This window comes from Pelodiscus sinensis, chromosome 2 (assembly GCF_049634645.1).
Source record: "Pelodiscus sinensis isolate JC-2024 chromosome 2, ASM4963464v1, whole genome shotgun sequence".
NCBI classification, from domain to species: domain Eukaryota; kingdom Metazoa; phylum Chordata; order Testudines; family Trionychidae; genus Pelodiscus; species Pelodiscus sinensis.
The window spans coordinates 226,992,079-227,009,266 of record NC_134712.1 but is presented as its reverse complement, the minus strand read 5'-3'; the positions used below and the strand labels follow the sequence as shown (position 1 = coordinate 227,009,266).

Genomic DNA, 17,188 nt, shown 5'->3' with positions numbered 1-17,188 from the left:
CTAAATTGAAAAGACATAACTGTGCTAGTTCTAATCAAGTGCTAGTGTACTGAAAATAGTGTGTGGTCATGGCAATGCAAGCAGCGAGAGAAGGCAGCCACCCTGAGTATGTATCCATGACACACACTAAGAACATTCTTGAGTGGCTAGCTCATAACACTAGTCCTGTTGCTTTGACTACACTGTATTTTTAGCTCAGTTTGATCAGACCTAGTGCAGGTATGTCTCCCTTGAGTTGGGAATTACATCATCAGCTCAAAGTGTCAACATGGCCAGTAAGATAGTCATAACCACTAGGCATACCAGTATCTGTGCGCTGGATTTAACCTTTAGGTGGAATTATTCAAATAATAACTGACATTAATGTTTTCATTCTTTTTTAGACTGTTATCAATAAACAGAATGAATGATCATTCAGTTTTAGAAATTTTCATTTGATTGATTGCACCAAAGCAAAAATTTCCTGGAATAAACATTACTGGCATTCCACTCCACTCAAGACCCTGAATGTTTTTTATCCCAATGGTTCACTCCCTTCCTGTTGGGTTTAAATTATTTATTCCCAAGTACATAATTTTTAAAAGCATGCCTCTTTCTTGGCTCTGTTAAAATGAAAAAGAATATTCAGAATAGAATTGTGCATTTCACTGAAGAAATATAATATAATAAAAATAAGAGTAGACAATGTATTGATAATTGCCTGTGCTAATTAGATATCAGTCCTCTGTGCCTCTGAAATAATTATAAAAGAAAGCAATTGCACAAAGGAAAAACAATCCTGGAATCTCTATAAAGTAGTCACTGTAACAGAAAAATCTACACCTTTCATAGCTGTATTTTATAGGGACACAGAAAATGGCGGGTGGGGATGAGACACAGAGCTAGTAGTTGGTTTTTTGGTCTGGAAACAGATTGCTCTATGTTTCCAGAGCATCTGTCATACAGTAAGTGAAGCTTGAGTTTTTATATATAAATAGAACTAAAAGCATACCATTAATTTCACAGTATGTAGGCTGAGGAAATAACACTTGTGTATAGGGAAGACGTCTTTCTTTTAAAAAGGATGAAACAGATTTTTCTACTTCAGTTCTTACTGATCCTTTCAGTCTAATACACTAATTAATCTCACATGCATACAGAATTTTAATACTTTTCTTATAAAACTTTACATGTTTAAATAAGTATACTACTGATAATTATAGACAAAATTTAGAAAAAAAAAGAATGCTATTAGCACCAGGACACATTACATTTTTCTACAGACATGCACTAGTAGATGCTGCTTCGCATTGCTTTAAATGAACATTTATATCTATAAACTGATTAATTTACAGGCAGGTCAGAGATAGAACTTGAAAGGTAGCTTTGTGTTTTACTTAGTGCATTTATAACTTTTTATATATTTACATTAACACTAAGTTTTTACAAAGAGAGACCATAGTTTTCAAGTGATAGAAAGCTTATGGTTTTCATCATTGTGCCTTGCTAAACATATCAGAGTTGGGTAATAAGTCATTTGGGGTAATTATTACTACAAGTTTCTAAAACAGGGTTGGGGAACTTATGGCCCGGGGTCTGGATCCAGCCCCCAGCTTCCCTGGGACTCCCCCTCCCAGCACCAGGGAGCCCACATTGGTGCTTGAGACCTGCAGTCTCCCACCCTTCCCTGCAGGGCTGGAGCACCAGCACCGGCTCCCTGCTGCGGGGCAGGAGCCCCAAGCCTCAACAGCCAGAGTCAGGTAAGCTGAGGCTGGATCCAATCTATGGGATCTGACTGGAAGCGGGGGTTGGGGGAGTGGCTCCGTGCGCTGCCGCTCCCTCTCCCCCTTGGCTGGGAAATGGCAGTGCAGCAAAGCGCATCCTGGAAGCTATTCTCCCACTGTTCTGATTGACCATAATCACAGCCAATTGGAGCAGCAGAGGATGCTGCCTGGGAGTGGTGGAGGATATAAAGCCATGTGCGTCCTTGGGGAGCTGTGCCAGATTCCACACTCCCACCCAGCTCCCTACTCCCAGACCATTCCTGCACCTTCCTTCTGCCCAGAATCCCACCCCACCCTGCTCCTACAGCCTGCCTAACACCCATCTCTCCCATCCCCAGCTCACTCCTACACCCCGTCACCCATACCCTGCACCTGCTCCACTCCTGCACCCTAACTTCCACCCAGACTCTCCACCTTCAGTCCCCAGCCCACTCCTGCACCTCTACCCTGTTCCTGCACCCTACCTTCTATCCAGTGTACTCCTGCACTCTCCCTCCCTCCCAGACTCCCCAACCCACTCCTGCATCCTCCCTCCTGCCCAGACCCCACACCCCAAGTCCACTTCCCAGCAGCCCCCTCCCACATCCTGAACCCCACATTTTTTGCCCCACCCCAGAGTGGGGAGCCCACAAAATCTACTAGCCCAGGCTCCCCCTAGGCTCTGGTGTGCAAGGGGCATGTGGGGAGTGTCTTCTCAGTCACAGGCCATATCAGTGAAGGTTGGTTGGTTGGTTGTTATTTGTTTCTCACTTTTGTGTGGCCCCTGACTGATTTTTCTGAGAGTCAGCAGCCCCCAACCCCAAAAAAGATTCCCAACCCCTGATGGAAAACTTCATTCTTAACTCCAGATACTTAATCTTACAAACAAACTCTGGAAAGAAGCTCATAAAGGGCTTTAGGGTCCATTAAAATATGTATCAAGTTGGTACTTTTTTCTTTTCTTTACAAAATATTTCAAATTATAAAAACTCAGGGCACATTTACAGCTTCTGCTATAATGTCAAGTTCTTTTCCCAAGGCCACAAATATCGCCTTCACTTTCTGTGGGCTAAACTTCAGACGATTCTTTTTTCTTCAAGTCCTAATCTTCATGCCCTGGGAAAGCACTGTTGCTCCACCATCTGGATCTAATTGAAACAGAGTTGTACATCATCCATATTCCAATGATATTCCAATCCAGATCTCCTCCAAAGGCATCCTGTACAAATTGGATAGGATGAGTGATAGAATGGAACCCTGCATGACAGATCTTGTGGAGTTGATGAGCAATTACCCAAAACCATCCTTTGAGACCTCACAGAGAGAAAAGAAAACAAAGCGGTTTGAAATCACCATTCCAGCTAGGATCCATAGGCAGTTCAATGAAATTTTGCATATAATATTATCAAAAGTTGCAGAGAAATTCAAAAGAACCACTAGGAGCCTCTCTCCATCATTTTGTAGAAGATACTCATTGGGATCACTATTTCTATGCCAAAAGCCAAAGACTCCCAACATCAGAGTTGGCTTGACACTACCTTTTCATTAACCTTTCTAAAAAAGAGAGAGGTTAACAATAGTGATAACTGGCCATTAAAGCTTCTGAAATTTCTCTAAACCATACATGTTACAAAGGGCTGTATGCAGGGGCCACTCTAAGGATATGTCTACACTACCACTATAGTTCGAACTAGGGTGGTAATGTAGTCAACCGGAGTTGCAAATGAAGCCCGGGATTTGAATTTCCCGGGCTTCATTTGCATGCTGCTGGGCGCCGCCATTTTTAAATGTCCGCTAGTTCGGACTCTGTGCCCCGCGGCTACATGCGGCACGAACTAGGTAGTTCGGACTAGGCTTCCTATTCCAAACTACCTGTACTCCTCGTTCCACAAGGAGTAACGGTAGTTCGGAATAGGAAGCCTAGTCCGAACTACCTAGTTCGTGCCGCGGGGCACGGAGTCCGAACTAGCAGACATTTAAAAATGGCGGCGCCCGGCAACATGCAAATGAAGCCCAGGAAATTCAAATCCCGGGCTTCATTTGCAACTCCGGTTGACTACATTACCACCCTAGTTCGAACTAGGGTGGTAGTGTAGACATACCCTATGACGGTCTGATTACTAAAAATGGCATATTAGGGTTCATTAGGAGGAGAATTTCCAGCTGATCTAGAGACGTTGTTATTCCCCTTTATTTGGCACTGGTGAGGCCACATCTGGAGTATTGCGTCCAGTTCTGGGGACTCCCCTCCCACTATAGAAAGGAGGGCAGAACAAGGAGCAATGGTCTCAAAGTTACAGTGGGGGAGGTCCAAGTTGGATATTATGAAAAACTATTTCACTAGGAGGGTGGTGAAGTACTGGAACGGATTACCTAGGGAGGTGGTGGAATCTCCATCCCTAGAGGTTTTTAAGTCCCAGCTTGACAGAGCCCTGGCAGGAATGATTTAGTTGGGATTGGTCCTGCTTTGGGCAAGGGGCTGGACTCAATTACTTTTTGAGGTCTCTTCCAGCCCTAGGATTCTATTATTCTAAAAAGTCAAAACCTTTTGTCAAATGGGGTAGTCCCACAATGACCAATAATAACACCTGAACATAAGAGAGAACTTTCTTTGAAAACTATGTAATTTGTCTTTCAGGTCCTGTGGGTGTAGGGTTGAATGAACTTAAACGAAAATTGTTGATCAGTGATACCCAGCATTATGGTGTAACAGTGCCACGTAAGTAGATGTACATTTTGTGAGGTCCTCATGCTGTATCAGGGTTTGTTTGTTTTTTATTTTTATGTCAACTTAAGGTCAAGATTGTCAAATATGAATATATGAACCCATATTTAGGCAACCAAGTTAGTGTTACACATTTTAAACATCTATATCTGCTATTTCTATGTTTTGAATAAACATTGATTAAAAGAACTAGAAAAATTTTGGCCCAGATTCTGTGCAGTGGAATTTCACTATAAATTTGACATGCTTGATATCAATAAAGATTTTAGTAAATGATAAACCCATTTAAAAGCTCCTTAAGGCTGTGTCTAAACTACATCCCTCTTTCGACAAAGGGATGTAAATTAGATACTTTGAAATTGCAAATGAAGCAGGGATTTAAATATTCCATGTTTCATTTGCATAATCGTGTAATAGTGCTCTTTTGAGCAAGCACTATTTCAAAAGTAAAAACACGGTCTAGATGCGGTTCTGTTGAAAATGGCAGGCTTTTTTGAAAGATCCTGTACACTCACTTTTGAAAAGGCCTGCCGTTTTCGACAGAACCATGTCTAGACCACAGTTTTACTTTCAAAACGGCGCTTGTTCGAAAGAGTGCTGTTATGCAATTATGCAAATGAAGCGCAGGATATTTAAATCCCCGCTTCATTTGCAGTTTCGAAGTGTCTAATTTACATCCCTCTGTCGAAAGACAGATGTAGTCTAAACATAGCCTATGAGTTGGCATTTTGGTGGTGAAATGTATACCACCAGGAATCCAGTTTGAGGGAGCAGAATCTTACAAGGACAAAGGAAGAATTCCCACATTATAGACCTAATTGTTTATTGCATATATTCAGACATTGGTGAGTGATAATATACAATGGAGGGTTCTCCCAAATTGTTAGCTCCCAGAATGGGAAGGGTTTTCTCGTAGAGTAGCATGTTCTCTCTGCTATGATGTAACTGTTAGAGAATCATAGGTACAGAGTGATGATAGAGGCAATTCTGACCTGTAAATACGTCATTCAAATACCTAATATTTTGGCATTAGTAAAATGCATCCAATTTAAAAATCCTGAAACCTGATGGGATGATGTGCACTTTTGGAATGCTACAGCCAGTGGTCATAACCTCTTTAGAAAGGATCAAATGGGCAAAAGGATAGTAGAGTGGCACTGTGTCAAAATGGTATTACTTGTTTCCAGGTCACTGATACATTGATCTTCTATGTATCTGGATCAATGTCCTAATAGATAAGGCACAAGATGGGATGTTGGGCTTTGCTGCAGACCATCAGGTCATACTCTGGAATGGGATGACTGCCTCCATACACTCCTATCTATAATGCATGGGGGGGTGGGGGGAAGTTGTGTAATAAGAGGGTACTTCAATTTGAGTGACATGCTGGAGGTCTCATGCTGCCAACTCTAAAACATCCTTGTAATTTCTAAACATTGTTGCTGACAATTTCCTAACTCGATAATTGTGGCAGCCAGCATAGGCATTCTATATTAAGCCATGTCTTAACAGAGGAAAAGGAACTCGCTATGCAACTAAAAATTAATGATAGCTTTGGTACAAGTGATTATGACTTTATCACATTTACAATGTGCAAGAAGAACAAAGTCCAGACCAGTAGTGTATATACTTGGTGCTTAAATAGAGCCAGCTTCACAAAGCTGAAAACAATTATGAACTAAATCAGCTGTCAGGAAGAATTTAATCAAAAAAATGTGGAAAATGATTGGGAATGAATTAAGAACATCCTGCTAAATTCCCAAAAAAACACAATCAAGGAAGAAGGCCTGTAGTGGCTTAAAAATAACCTGGTTTAGAGGGGAAGTGTAGGCATTTGTTAAAACTAAAAGGGCATGTGTAGAATAAAACAAACAGAAAAGAGGGGAAAGTTGATAATCAGAAGACAAGAATTGTAGAAAATTGACAAAGGGATAAAATTGACAAGTGCTACCTTGACTTAGAGCCCCAGGACGCGCTGGGGAGTAATTACTTTAAATGGCCCTGGGACGGAGCTATTTCAAAATAGCAGCAGTGGAGTGTCCACACTACTGCTATTCCAAAATAGTTATTTCAGAATAGGCGTTATTCCTCGTGGTATGAGGTTTACAGAAGTCAGAATAAGCCATCCATTATTTGGAATTTATTTCGAAATAATGGAATTGGTGTGTAGATGCTCTCATTGTTATTTCGGAATGAACTCTAGCAGTTTTTAAAAAGCTGATGCAGGGGTTTGATGGCCCACTAATGTTGATTTGCAATATTTCAATAAGTCTTAGAGCACTGGAGAAGTTCCAGAAGATTGGAGGAAAGCTAATGTGCCAGTTTTTTAAAAGGGTAAATAGGATAACTTGCATAATTACAGACCTGCATCCTAACATTGATCTCAGGCAAGATAATGGAGTGGCTGATACTGATCTTGATTAATAAAACTAAAGGAGGGCAATGTAATTAATGCAAATCAACATGGATTTATAGAAAATAGATCCAGTCAAACTAATTTGATATCTGTGATGAAGTTACAAGTTTTGGTTAATGAAGGCAATATTGTTGATTCTATTAAATATAATTTTAAACATCCCGGACAAAGAATATAGACCATGCTTATCCTAAGAAGCAGTGACTGAAAAAGAGTTGTTGGTTAAGGTGGATAATCAGCATGATCTCACAATATGTTACTGTGGTCAAAAATCAACGTGATCTTGGGAGAGGCATAAATAGGAATCCTGAGTAGGGGTAGAAAGGCTATTTTGCCTTTATATTTGGTGCTGGTGTGACTGCTCCTAGAATACTGTGTCCAGTCTGATGCCCACAATTCAAGAAGCATGTTGATAAATTGGAGCAGAGCCACAAGAATGATTATAGGGTTTGAAAAAAATGCTTTATAGTGGACACACTTTTAAAAATCAATATATTTAGTTCAACGAACAAAAAGTTCCAGGGTGATTTGATTATAGTCTGTTATTGTCTATGTAGGGAACAAATATTTAATAATGGGCTCTTTCAGTCTAAGAGAGAAAGGTGTAACATGATCATGGAATCATAGAATAATAGGACTGGAAGGGACCTCAAGAGGTCATCGAGTCCAGCCCCCCGCCCTCAAGGCAGGACCAAGCTCCGTCTACACCATCCCTGACAGATGTCTATCCAACCTGTTCTTAAATATCTCCAGAGAGGGAGATTCCACCACCTCCCTTGGCAATTTATTCCAATATTTGACCACCCTGACAGTTAGAAATTTTTTCCTAATGTCCAATCTAAACCTCCCCTGCTGCACTTTAAGCCCATTACTCCTTGTCCTGTCCTCAGAAACCAAGAGGAACAAATTTTCTCCTTCCTCCTTGTGACACCCTTTTAGATATTTGAAAACCGCTATCATGTCCCCCCTTAATCTTCTTTTTTCCAAACTAAACAAGCCCAATTCATGAAGCCTGGCTTCATAGGTCATGTTCTCTAAACCTTTAATCATTCTTGTCGCTCTTCTCTGTACCCTTTCCAATTTCTCCACATCTAATGGCTGGAAGTGGAAGTTAGACAAATTCACTCTGTAATTGAGTTGTACATTTCTAACAGTGAGAATAATTAACCATTGGAACAATTTACCAAGGTCATGATGGATTCTCCATTGCTGACCATTTTAAAATCAAGATTGGATTAAAAAAAATGCCATAGAAATTATTTTTGGGAAGTTTTATGACTTGTGTTATACAGGCAATTGGATCAGATGATCACAGTGGCCCTTTCAGAGCTTAGATTCAGTGGATGAATTCAAATGGTTTTTTTTTTCCCAAATTGGATCAAGTAATGTGATGTATAAACACAGTAGTCATATTGACAGCATCAATGCATTGCTATACTAATGGAACAGTTTATAAGAGTAGTGTGGGTGTGGATGTTATATTTACCATAAAATAATACCTATTACTAGGCTATAATAAAGAGGAAGGCTTTTTTCTCAAAAAATTCATGTTCATGAATTAAATACGTTTTAATTTGTTCTAAGAATTTAATTTTCATAAAAATGTGTAAAATTACACTCTTTCAAGCAAGCTACAGTAGCTGTGGCAGCTCTGCATGTACATAAAGATAATGAATTTTAAATATTAGAATTGTTTTCTCTAAATTATTTTAGGGTTTTTTAAATAACATCTTTCAGAGGCAGCAGCGCTGTGGGGAGGGGCAAGGGAGGCTGCTGCAGAGCATCCTCTATCTGTGGTGGGTCCAGGCTCACCGTGGACTGAGGCTGCTCCAGAGGATGCCAGTGCAGCCTCTGTTTGCAGGAAGCTCAGGTGCCGGAGCAGCAAGCGGGAGCCGGTCTGTGTGGAGAGCCAGTTTTTAAACCACCTCCCCTTGCACATCAGCTGCAGAGGCAGCACTGCAAGGTGGAAGGAGGCTCCCTGGGAGTGGGGCCAGGAGCATACTGGCTGCCAGCCCTGCCCCCAGGGACTATCAAATGGTCATGTAACTGCTAAAATTTGCTGTGGTTACCCAATTATTTAATTACATGTTATCTAACATCCCTAAGCCAAAGAAGAATATTACACAAATACTTAATATATACTCTGTATATGTGTCTTTGTCTACAGGCAGTCCCCGGGTTACGTACAAGATAGGGACTGTAGGTTTGTTCTTAAGTTGAATCTGTATGTAAGTCGGAACTGGCGTCCATATTCAGACACTGCTGAAACTGACCGCCAGTTCTGACTTACATACAGAATCAACTTAAGAACCCCAGGCGTCCCCAAGTCAGCTGCTGCTGAAACTGATCAGCAGCTGATTCCAGGAAGCCCGGGGCAGAGCAACTCTGCCTGGGGCTTCCTGTAGTCAGCGCTGGTCAGTTTCAGCAGAAGCTGACTTGGGGACGCCTGGGGCAGAGCAGCTGGGGTGCTACTGGACCAACCCAGCAGCACCCCATCTGCTCTGCCCCAGACGTCCTGATTCAGCCGCTGCTGAAACTGACCAGCAGCAGCTGAATCAGGACCTGGGGCAGAGCAGCTGGGGTGCTGCAGGGTTGGTCCAGTAGTGCCCACGGGCGCTGCAGGACCAATCGGCAGCGCCCCAGCTGCTCTGCCCCAGAGTCCAAAACAAAAGCCTGGTCTGCTGGGGGGGGGGAGCACACTAGCTGCGCCCCCCCCCCCAGCAGACCAGGGACACGGGGAGCAGAGCCGCAGCGGCAGCGGGATGCCGCGCCTCTGAGGCTTTGCTCTGGCAAAGCCTCAGAGGCGAGGGACCCCGCCGCTGCTGCCGCTCCAGTCTGGGTGCCTGTGGTCTGCTGGGGACGGTCCCCAGCAGACCACAGGCCCCCGGACTGAAGCCGCAGCCGCGGGGGGGTCCCGCGCCTCTGAGGCTTTGCCAGAGCAAAGCCTCAGAGGCGCGGGGAACCGCCGCTGCTGCCGCTTCAGTCAAAGTGGCAGCAGCGGCGGTTCCCCGCGCCTCTGAGGCTTTGCTCTGGCAAAGCCTCAGAGGCGCGGGACCCCCGCGCGGCTGCGGCTTCAGTCCGGGGGCCTGTGGTCTGCTGGGGACCGTCCCCAGCAGACCACAGGCACCGGGTCTCAAGGGGCAGCAGCAGCGGTTCCCGCGCTTCTGAGGCTTTGCTCTGGCAAAGCCTCAGAAGCGCGGGAACCCGCCCGGTGCCCCTGGTCTGCTGGAGACGGTCTCCAGCAGACCAGGGGCACCGGAGCAGCTTACGAACGGGGCTTTCTCGCCCCGACTTCCGGGGCGAGAAAGCTCCGTTCGTAAGTGCGGATCCGACATAAGTCAGATCCGCGTAAGTCGGGGACTGCCTGTATATATTTGTGAGTGAGTTCATGAGAGCATGATACAAAGGTTTTATAGGTACCAGTTTGGAATGGTCACATTAGTCAGAAGTGAGTGATTTACAGAGGTAATAAAAACCTTCATATCATGCTACACCATTAAGCATTTTGTCCGATTTGTATTTAAATGTATAGAAACGCTATTACTTCATGCTTGAGAGGAAGTAAAAATAGAATTAAAAACTCCATAATCCACCTAGTCTGTTGAGCCTGGCTGTAGATACGGAGAAAGAGGAATTTTTTTGACAGCCAGAGGCAATCAGTTCCTAAAATATGAAATTTAATGTTCCATTATATTAGTATCATACCTTACATACTGTACCTGCAGATGTTGTTAATGATCATAACATTATTCGTGTCCCTGATAAATCCAGTCGCTAAACATCATTTGCTTCGATGGTCTCCTATGCCAATGAATTCCACACATTCTTTTTATGATGAATAGTAGCAAAGGGGACAGGGGAATTTTCTGAAGTGCTGCTCATTGAATTTTTCCACGGGCATTTTGTTCCTCCTTAGTTAACTCTTTTCCATTAGTAAATATAAATGATAATCTGTTATTTATGTCCAATGAGACTTTCTTGTGCTTGCTTTAGACTCAGTCCTGTGGCATGCTGAGTGCAGCCTACAACATGTTGAGCATATTCAACTATTTTGGAAGCCAGTTTAAGATAAGAGCATTCTGCACCACACAGGATTGGGCCCTTTATATTTTTCCGAAAACTGGTTTGTTGGGGTTTTTTTAAAACTTTTTTTTTTTAACTACAGACACGACTAGAGCAAGAAGAAGCCAGGAAAGTGATGGTGTTGAGTACATTTTCATTTCCAAGCATTTGTTTGAGACAGATGTACAGAATAACAAGTACGTTGAAAGGACTAACTAGAACCACAGTCAAAACAATGGTTTCATTGTGAAGTTTCAGTAATTGGTTCTTTTATGTAGTAATTTAAAATGTGTATAGTCTGCATTGATTTTAAAACATGTTAAAGTGTAATTTTAATGCCTAAACAGTCAGCACTGCAATTTCTGCAGATTGTTGAAGCAGCACTGTATTTCAAATGTGTGTTTCAATTAATGGTTTTGTATAGTTATATTCCCTTCCAGTATAGGCATTTCCTGTTCAAAAGAACAGGAAACTGGAGAAATATAAAGAAGCCCCTCTCCCAAAGCACTCTAAACATATAAAATAAAATAAAGACAATGGCAACATCATGCTCTCCAACAATCTGTAAAATATTGTGATTTTAAATCCTACCTTAAGTATTTCAGGGCAAAATATAGTATACACAAAGCTGTGGATTTGGATTGAAACTTTAAAATATGCTTTGCTTTTTCTCAAATTGTATTTTTATTACTGTATTACAGCACAAAACCAGCCGCCTTGGTTCTGTTAGCACCATTATAGCTGTTCCTCCTATTTGGAGACAGAGAATTCAGATATTCTATAGTATACAATGACATTTCAGTAGTTTCTATTGTTTAGCTTATCCATTTTTTTATTGCATTACATTAGTTCTGAAAAAGAGGTGATGGAAAACATTAGTGTGCTGTTGGACTATAGTACTTTTTCTCCCGAACTGTAATATAAGCAGGTGTTACTGATTTGAAAATGGTAAAATAGAAGGGTTTTTTTTAGGTTGACATGCTGAAGTATTTGGCAGTATTTCCTTTTATAAAACATGGTAAAAATCACATGTACAGTAAAAACATTTCTGCTCATGAATTAGATCCCTTAAGCCAAACTGATAAGTATTTGCTAAAGAAAGGGAATGATTCTGATTTTTTTTTCACTTTCTACTACAGGTTTATTGAATATGGTGAATATAAAAACAACTATTATGGTACAAGCATAGACTCTGTTCGATCTGTTCTATCTAAAAACAAAGTTTGTTTGTTGGATGTACAGCCTCATGTAAGTAAGCACCTGTCTTGGCATAGCATAATTTATTGCATTCCATGTTAAGATTCCAGAAGACTGTTAATAGAGCATTCCATTTTATTCCATGTTCAATTTATATTCCATACACTTTCTGGGTATACTTATTGTACAGAGCATTCATAAAGAAATTTCAACACAGATTGGGTAATTATTTAGTGCAAAAACTAACTGCACTGAAAGCTTATACTAACATAAAGAAGATTTAATTACTCACAGGATGTTCTAACATTTGTATTCAGTGTACTACTGATCTGGGTTAGAATGTGTCTTATAAACTTGGTATTTAAATGCTAAGTATCCTGAGAAAGAACCCTTACTCACATGAGTTGTCCTTTGATTTCAACAAGACTGTTCAAGAATAGGGTTTTAGGACAGGCCAAAATGTGAAGAATACATTAAATACTCAGTATGATGAATAACAGATAAATAGAGTAGTATTCTTTAGAGGGAAGGGACTGCTTTTTGTTTGTTTCTCTTTTGAATGCACGTTCCTCTTCCTACTAACCCCGACCTCCAATATTCAGTATTCTCTGGGTGCAAGTTTAACTTGTGCATCTGAACATTTACATTTTGAATGAAATAAATGTATAAAATATTTGAAATTGCTCAGAACAGATATTTCCATTTATTTTGTGTGGTTCCTCATCTTTGACTTGTTTTAGTATTGTTCAAATATCCTTTAGTGTAGCAAAAAATTCAGGATCCAGAAAAATGATTTTCGATGTTAAATGGAAACAGTTGAAGTCTTCCCCTTTACCTCACAAGTGCCCGCATTATGAAGCACTCAAGCTGTTGGTTTAAAGAGGGTTGTGTAGGTAATTGGACATGATTATTCCCTGTCTTATTAGCATTTACTGTAAATGGCAAAGGCATCAATGGCAAAACTTATTTGTGTTAATCCAAATATGTCATGTTCCTTGTTAGAAAACTGGCAAAAAGATACTTTCTGTAGCAAAAGGTGATGGCTGGTTAAACAGTGGCTTTAGGAAAGCAATGTAAGAGTCAAAAACCTAGATCAATAGTAGTTTTGATGGGTCACAAGTAAAAAATGTGCAGTTTTGGATTCATTAGCTGAGTTGTTGCACTTTATGCAACATTACACTTAGTGTGAAAACTGCATTAGCTAATATTAACAATTTTAAATGATCAAAAGGAAATTTTGATTTTGTAGTATGTATATAGTATATTATTGTGAACAGTTGGCTTTTTCTAGCTATTAGAATTAGATAGTATCATTGTCATCTGATTAGAAAGATCTCAATTGGAAATACAATTCCAAATTAAAATAACTCAGTTTAAGCTTAGGGACATGTACATTTGGCATTTGGGGGGGGGTTCAACCCTATCCTGTTACAACTAGCTGCTTCTGCAGCTGCTGCTAAGATTGTGGGAGGAGGAAGGTACTTGATACTGTAGCTGCAAGTTATCAGGCAGTAACTTGTTACAAGCCAACAATAGCCACATGGAGACATGTTTTACTTCTTTGAGGATGATCCTATGGGTGCTCCATTATAGGATGTTCAAATGCCCATGTGTCCTTGATCAAAGGCTGCAAAGTAGTCTTCATGAGCCTGCCCCTGTGCAAAGTGTCACATTGTACTTTGAACAAGGGCATATAATGAAGTATAAACCAGCCTCCTCTCTGCGGTTTGATATTGAGAGTTCTGCTGTCAGCTGTTTTCCCTTTGTAAATTCTCTTTTACCCTAATTTCATGTTTACTTAATTGTATTTTTTTCTGTATTTTGTTCATTTAGTCTGTTTATTTTGTACTATTATGTCTCCCTTATTTTCTTAGATCTTTCATTTGTGGTGGAACATAGTTTGTTATGCCCAAAACGCTGGGGTTTAATCCCCCTTAGATATGCCACAGGTTCTTTCCCCACAGTGATGGACATTCCAGTTGCTTACAGTGTTTGGGGCACTTCCAGAGCCTTCTAAACGCAAGGTTTTGTCTGGATTTCACAGCCAGATCCAATACAAGTCCTAGACTTAAGCTCCTATTTATGGAACATACTCTCACTCTGGCAGGCAGAGCTGGCCTTACCATGAGGCGAACTGAAGCAGCTGCCTCAGGTGCTAGACTGTGCCATTAGGACCCAGAGTGTAGAAAATTGTGTCTGCTGCTGGTGCATATGTATTCTCTCTGCTCTAGATGCACAGAGATGGTGGAGTGCCATGAGAGGAGTAGAACAGGAAGATGGCAGAATTGAGACCTTTCAAAGTTTTGGCCCAAGCAAGGGGGCATGGGGGCATCATTTGAGCAGGTGCCAAAATGTTGTGGGCCGGCCCTGACAGGGTTTTATTCACCACCCCTTTTCTCTCCCTCCTCACAAGTTACATCAGCTTCTACATTGTAGAACACCTTAGTCCATATTGTTGCCTCATCTAAGTCTCCAGAGAATAAAACTCTCAAGAAGAGGAAACAAACCTCTCTAAGCAAGGTAGTGAAGAAATGGGGGTAGATCTGCCCATAAAACGCAGTCTTGGGAGACTCTTGTTTCTCTTAGAATACCATAAATTCTCCAACTGACTCCAGTACTTAGGCATTGGTATCATGGAAGAAGTCATACTCAGAACACTTACCAGCCATCAGAGTAACTACAGTGTTGGCACTGCCTGATACCTTGTGGCTCCACACTGCACACAGTGTTGGCATCCATTTCCCAGAATCTGCATCTCACCATATGTCTGAGTTAAGAGAGAACTCTACAACCATCTCATTGGCATTTCCCCTTCTGGTACCAATCCAACCTACTTGGAAAGGCAATTAGAGCCCTCACCTTCTTCCAGGTTCCTTTCTTCAGAGGATTTCAATCTCTAATGAACCTAAGTTTCCAAAACTGAGATCTACTGGAGCTACCTGCCCAGTGTGTCCTGACAACAAATTGACACTCTTCAACCTTTCAGTACTGGTTAGGCATTGGTGACTCTATCCTCCCCCTCACCCGCCAACTGCCTTTGCTCAAGAGATAATTCATTGGATTTAGAGATTTCAGGAAAGTGATTAATTCCAGTAATTTGCTCTCATACTCCACAAGTCCCTTTCATGAAGAGAATACTAGGGAATCTACCAAGCATTGTAAGCCCAGAGTATAATTATCATTAGGGTCCATTTCCTTATTCTCCTCCCCAGTAAAGTTACTGAGTCCCGTAGGTCAGTATAGTGACAAATTTTATCAGATATATAAGAATTAAGCACTGGTATCCACCAGTACCATATCAGTTATCAAAACCTGCAGACTGACCAGTACCACACACTGTGGTGCTACACGCCTCAGAGCCACAAGCTTTTCCAGTACTAGAATATATACAAGAGAAGCCAGGAGTCTCAAGCCAAGAAAATCTTGCTTCCCTCTATAAAGTCCTCTTAATTTCTGGAAGACACAATAATACCACCACAGCTTTCCTACACTGATGATTTCAGACCCATAAGTAAAGTGTTGTCTCCTGCACACACTCATGACAAACACCTGCCACAATACAACCAAGATGTAAGCAGGCAGGTAACTACTACTATATCTCCCAAAATGAATGAAACACTTTGTTGCCCAGCCCAGCCCCAATTTCCTTGTAGTTGATGCAGCGAATGAGAGGGAGCTGCCAGCTCATTCTAGGCCTTTTCCATTTAACAAGTAATCCAAGTGGCTAGATTTGGTGGGAAAGAAGAGCTACTCATGAGCCACTCTCCAATTTCATATTGCCACCTACCAGGCCTTGATGGCAAAATAAAATCTTAACGTGCTCCACGTGTGTGTGTGTGTGTGTGTGTGTGTCTGTGTGTATATATTTTGTTAGAAGACAAGAAAAATATTAACGTGCTTCGTGTGTGTGTGTGTGTGTGTGTGTGTGTGTGTGTGTGTATATGTATATATATACACACAAACATATATATATATATATATACAGAGAGAGAGAGAGAGAGAGAGAGAAAGAGAGTTAGAAGACAAGAAAGACTGTTTTCGGTCTCTCATCACTGAAGGACAGTTGATTGCAAAAACTTCCCTGCAATGCTGCTGATATAGCTTCCATAGGTCCATGATACAATGGGAAACATACTGTGCCAGTTATCAGATCTTCCAAGAGAAATTCAAATTACCATGGATGATCTCCCATTCAAAGAGCTTACGTTCTTCATTCAGAATATGGACTCCTCTCTCCATGTGCTCAAAGATTCCAGACCAGTGTTGTGATCATTGGGGATTTATGTGCCTGCAATAAAAATGTGTTCAGTAGAAAATCACTCAAGCTCACAAATCACTCAAGATCAAGACCACTCAATACCAACAGCACACTTTCCCTAAGTCTTAGCACTCCTACTTTAATCAATCAGTCCCTATTTCTAAAGCATACATTTGATATGTTGGTTAAGGCCATCAAGCAACCCCTTCCATTCCAAAACAACTGTTCTGTAATTACCCCCTCTTTGGAGATCAACTGTCCCACTAAAGCCTGAGGATCTCTTACCCAGTGGATCCTGGAGAATGGCAAAGCATATTACTCTGTCTACTTCCTTTCCATCCCTCCTTCCCATACCTTTGCCCACCCTCTTTCATAGATCCTTCCCACAAGGAATACCTAAGACAAAAAGTTCATTCCCCTTTCCTGGGAGCAACAGACTGTTTCCACCAGAGACTGTCAGAAGAGGGTTCTATTCTTCAAGTGCTTGCTCATTTTGATTCCATTTTAGGTGTGTATGTGCCCATATGTACAGTTGTCATAGATTTCTGCCTTAGTGATATCCAGAGGGCTGGCAGTGGTGTCCTCTGAATGGTGCATTGATGTGGAGATATCAAGTACAGCTGGCCCTACACCTTTTCAGTTTCTTACCATCTGTGACAGTTAAAGTGTCTTGTCTTGCTTTTTAAGGGCAGTAGTGGTTTTCCATAGACTTTGTTCTCATTGTACATAGTTCATAGTAGTTAGTTGATAGTGCTAAGCCTAGTTCGAACTACCTAGTTCGTGCCCCG

General features: G+C 41.4%; 1 protein-coding gene across 9 annotated transcripts in view; it reads left to right on the top strand.

Moving 5' to 3' along the window:
• MPP7 (MAGUK p55 scaffold protein 7) overlaps positions 1 to 17,188 on the top strand; it is a 304,899-nt gene that overhangs the window by 276,992 nt on the left and 10,719 nt on the right. For all 9 annotated transcript variants that reach the window (XM_075922585.1, XM_075922584.1, XM_075922583.1 and 6 more), the window contains 3 exons: positions 4,381 to 4,461; positions 11,049 to 11,142; positions 12,085 to 12,193. In XM_075922585.1, the coding sequence (XP_075778700.1) occupies positions 4,381 to 4,461; positions 11,049 to 11,142; positions 12,085 to 12,193 (284 nt within the window). The remainder of the gene's footprint in view (positions 1 to 4,380; positions 4,462 to 11,048; positions 11,143 to 12,084; positions 12,194 to 17,188) is intronic.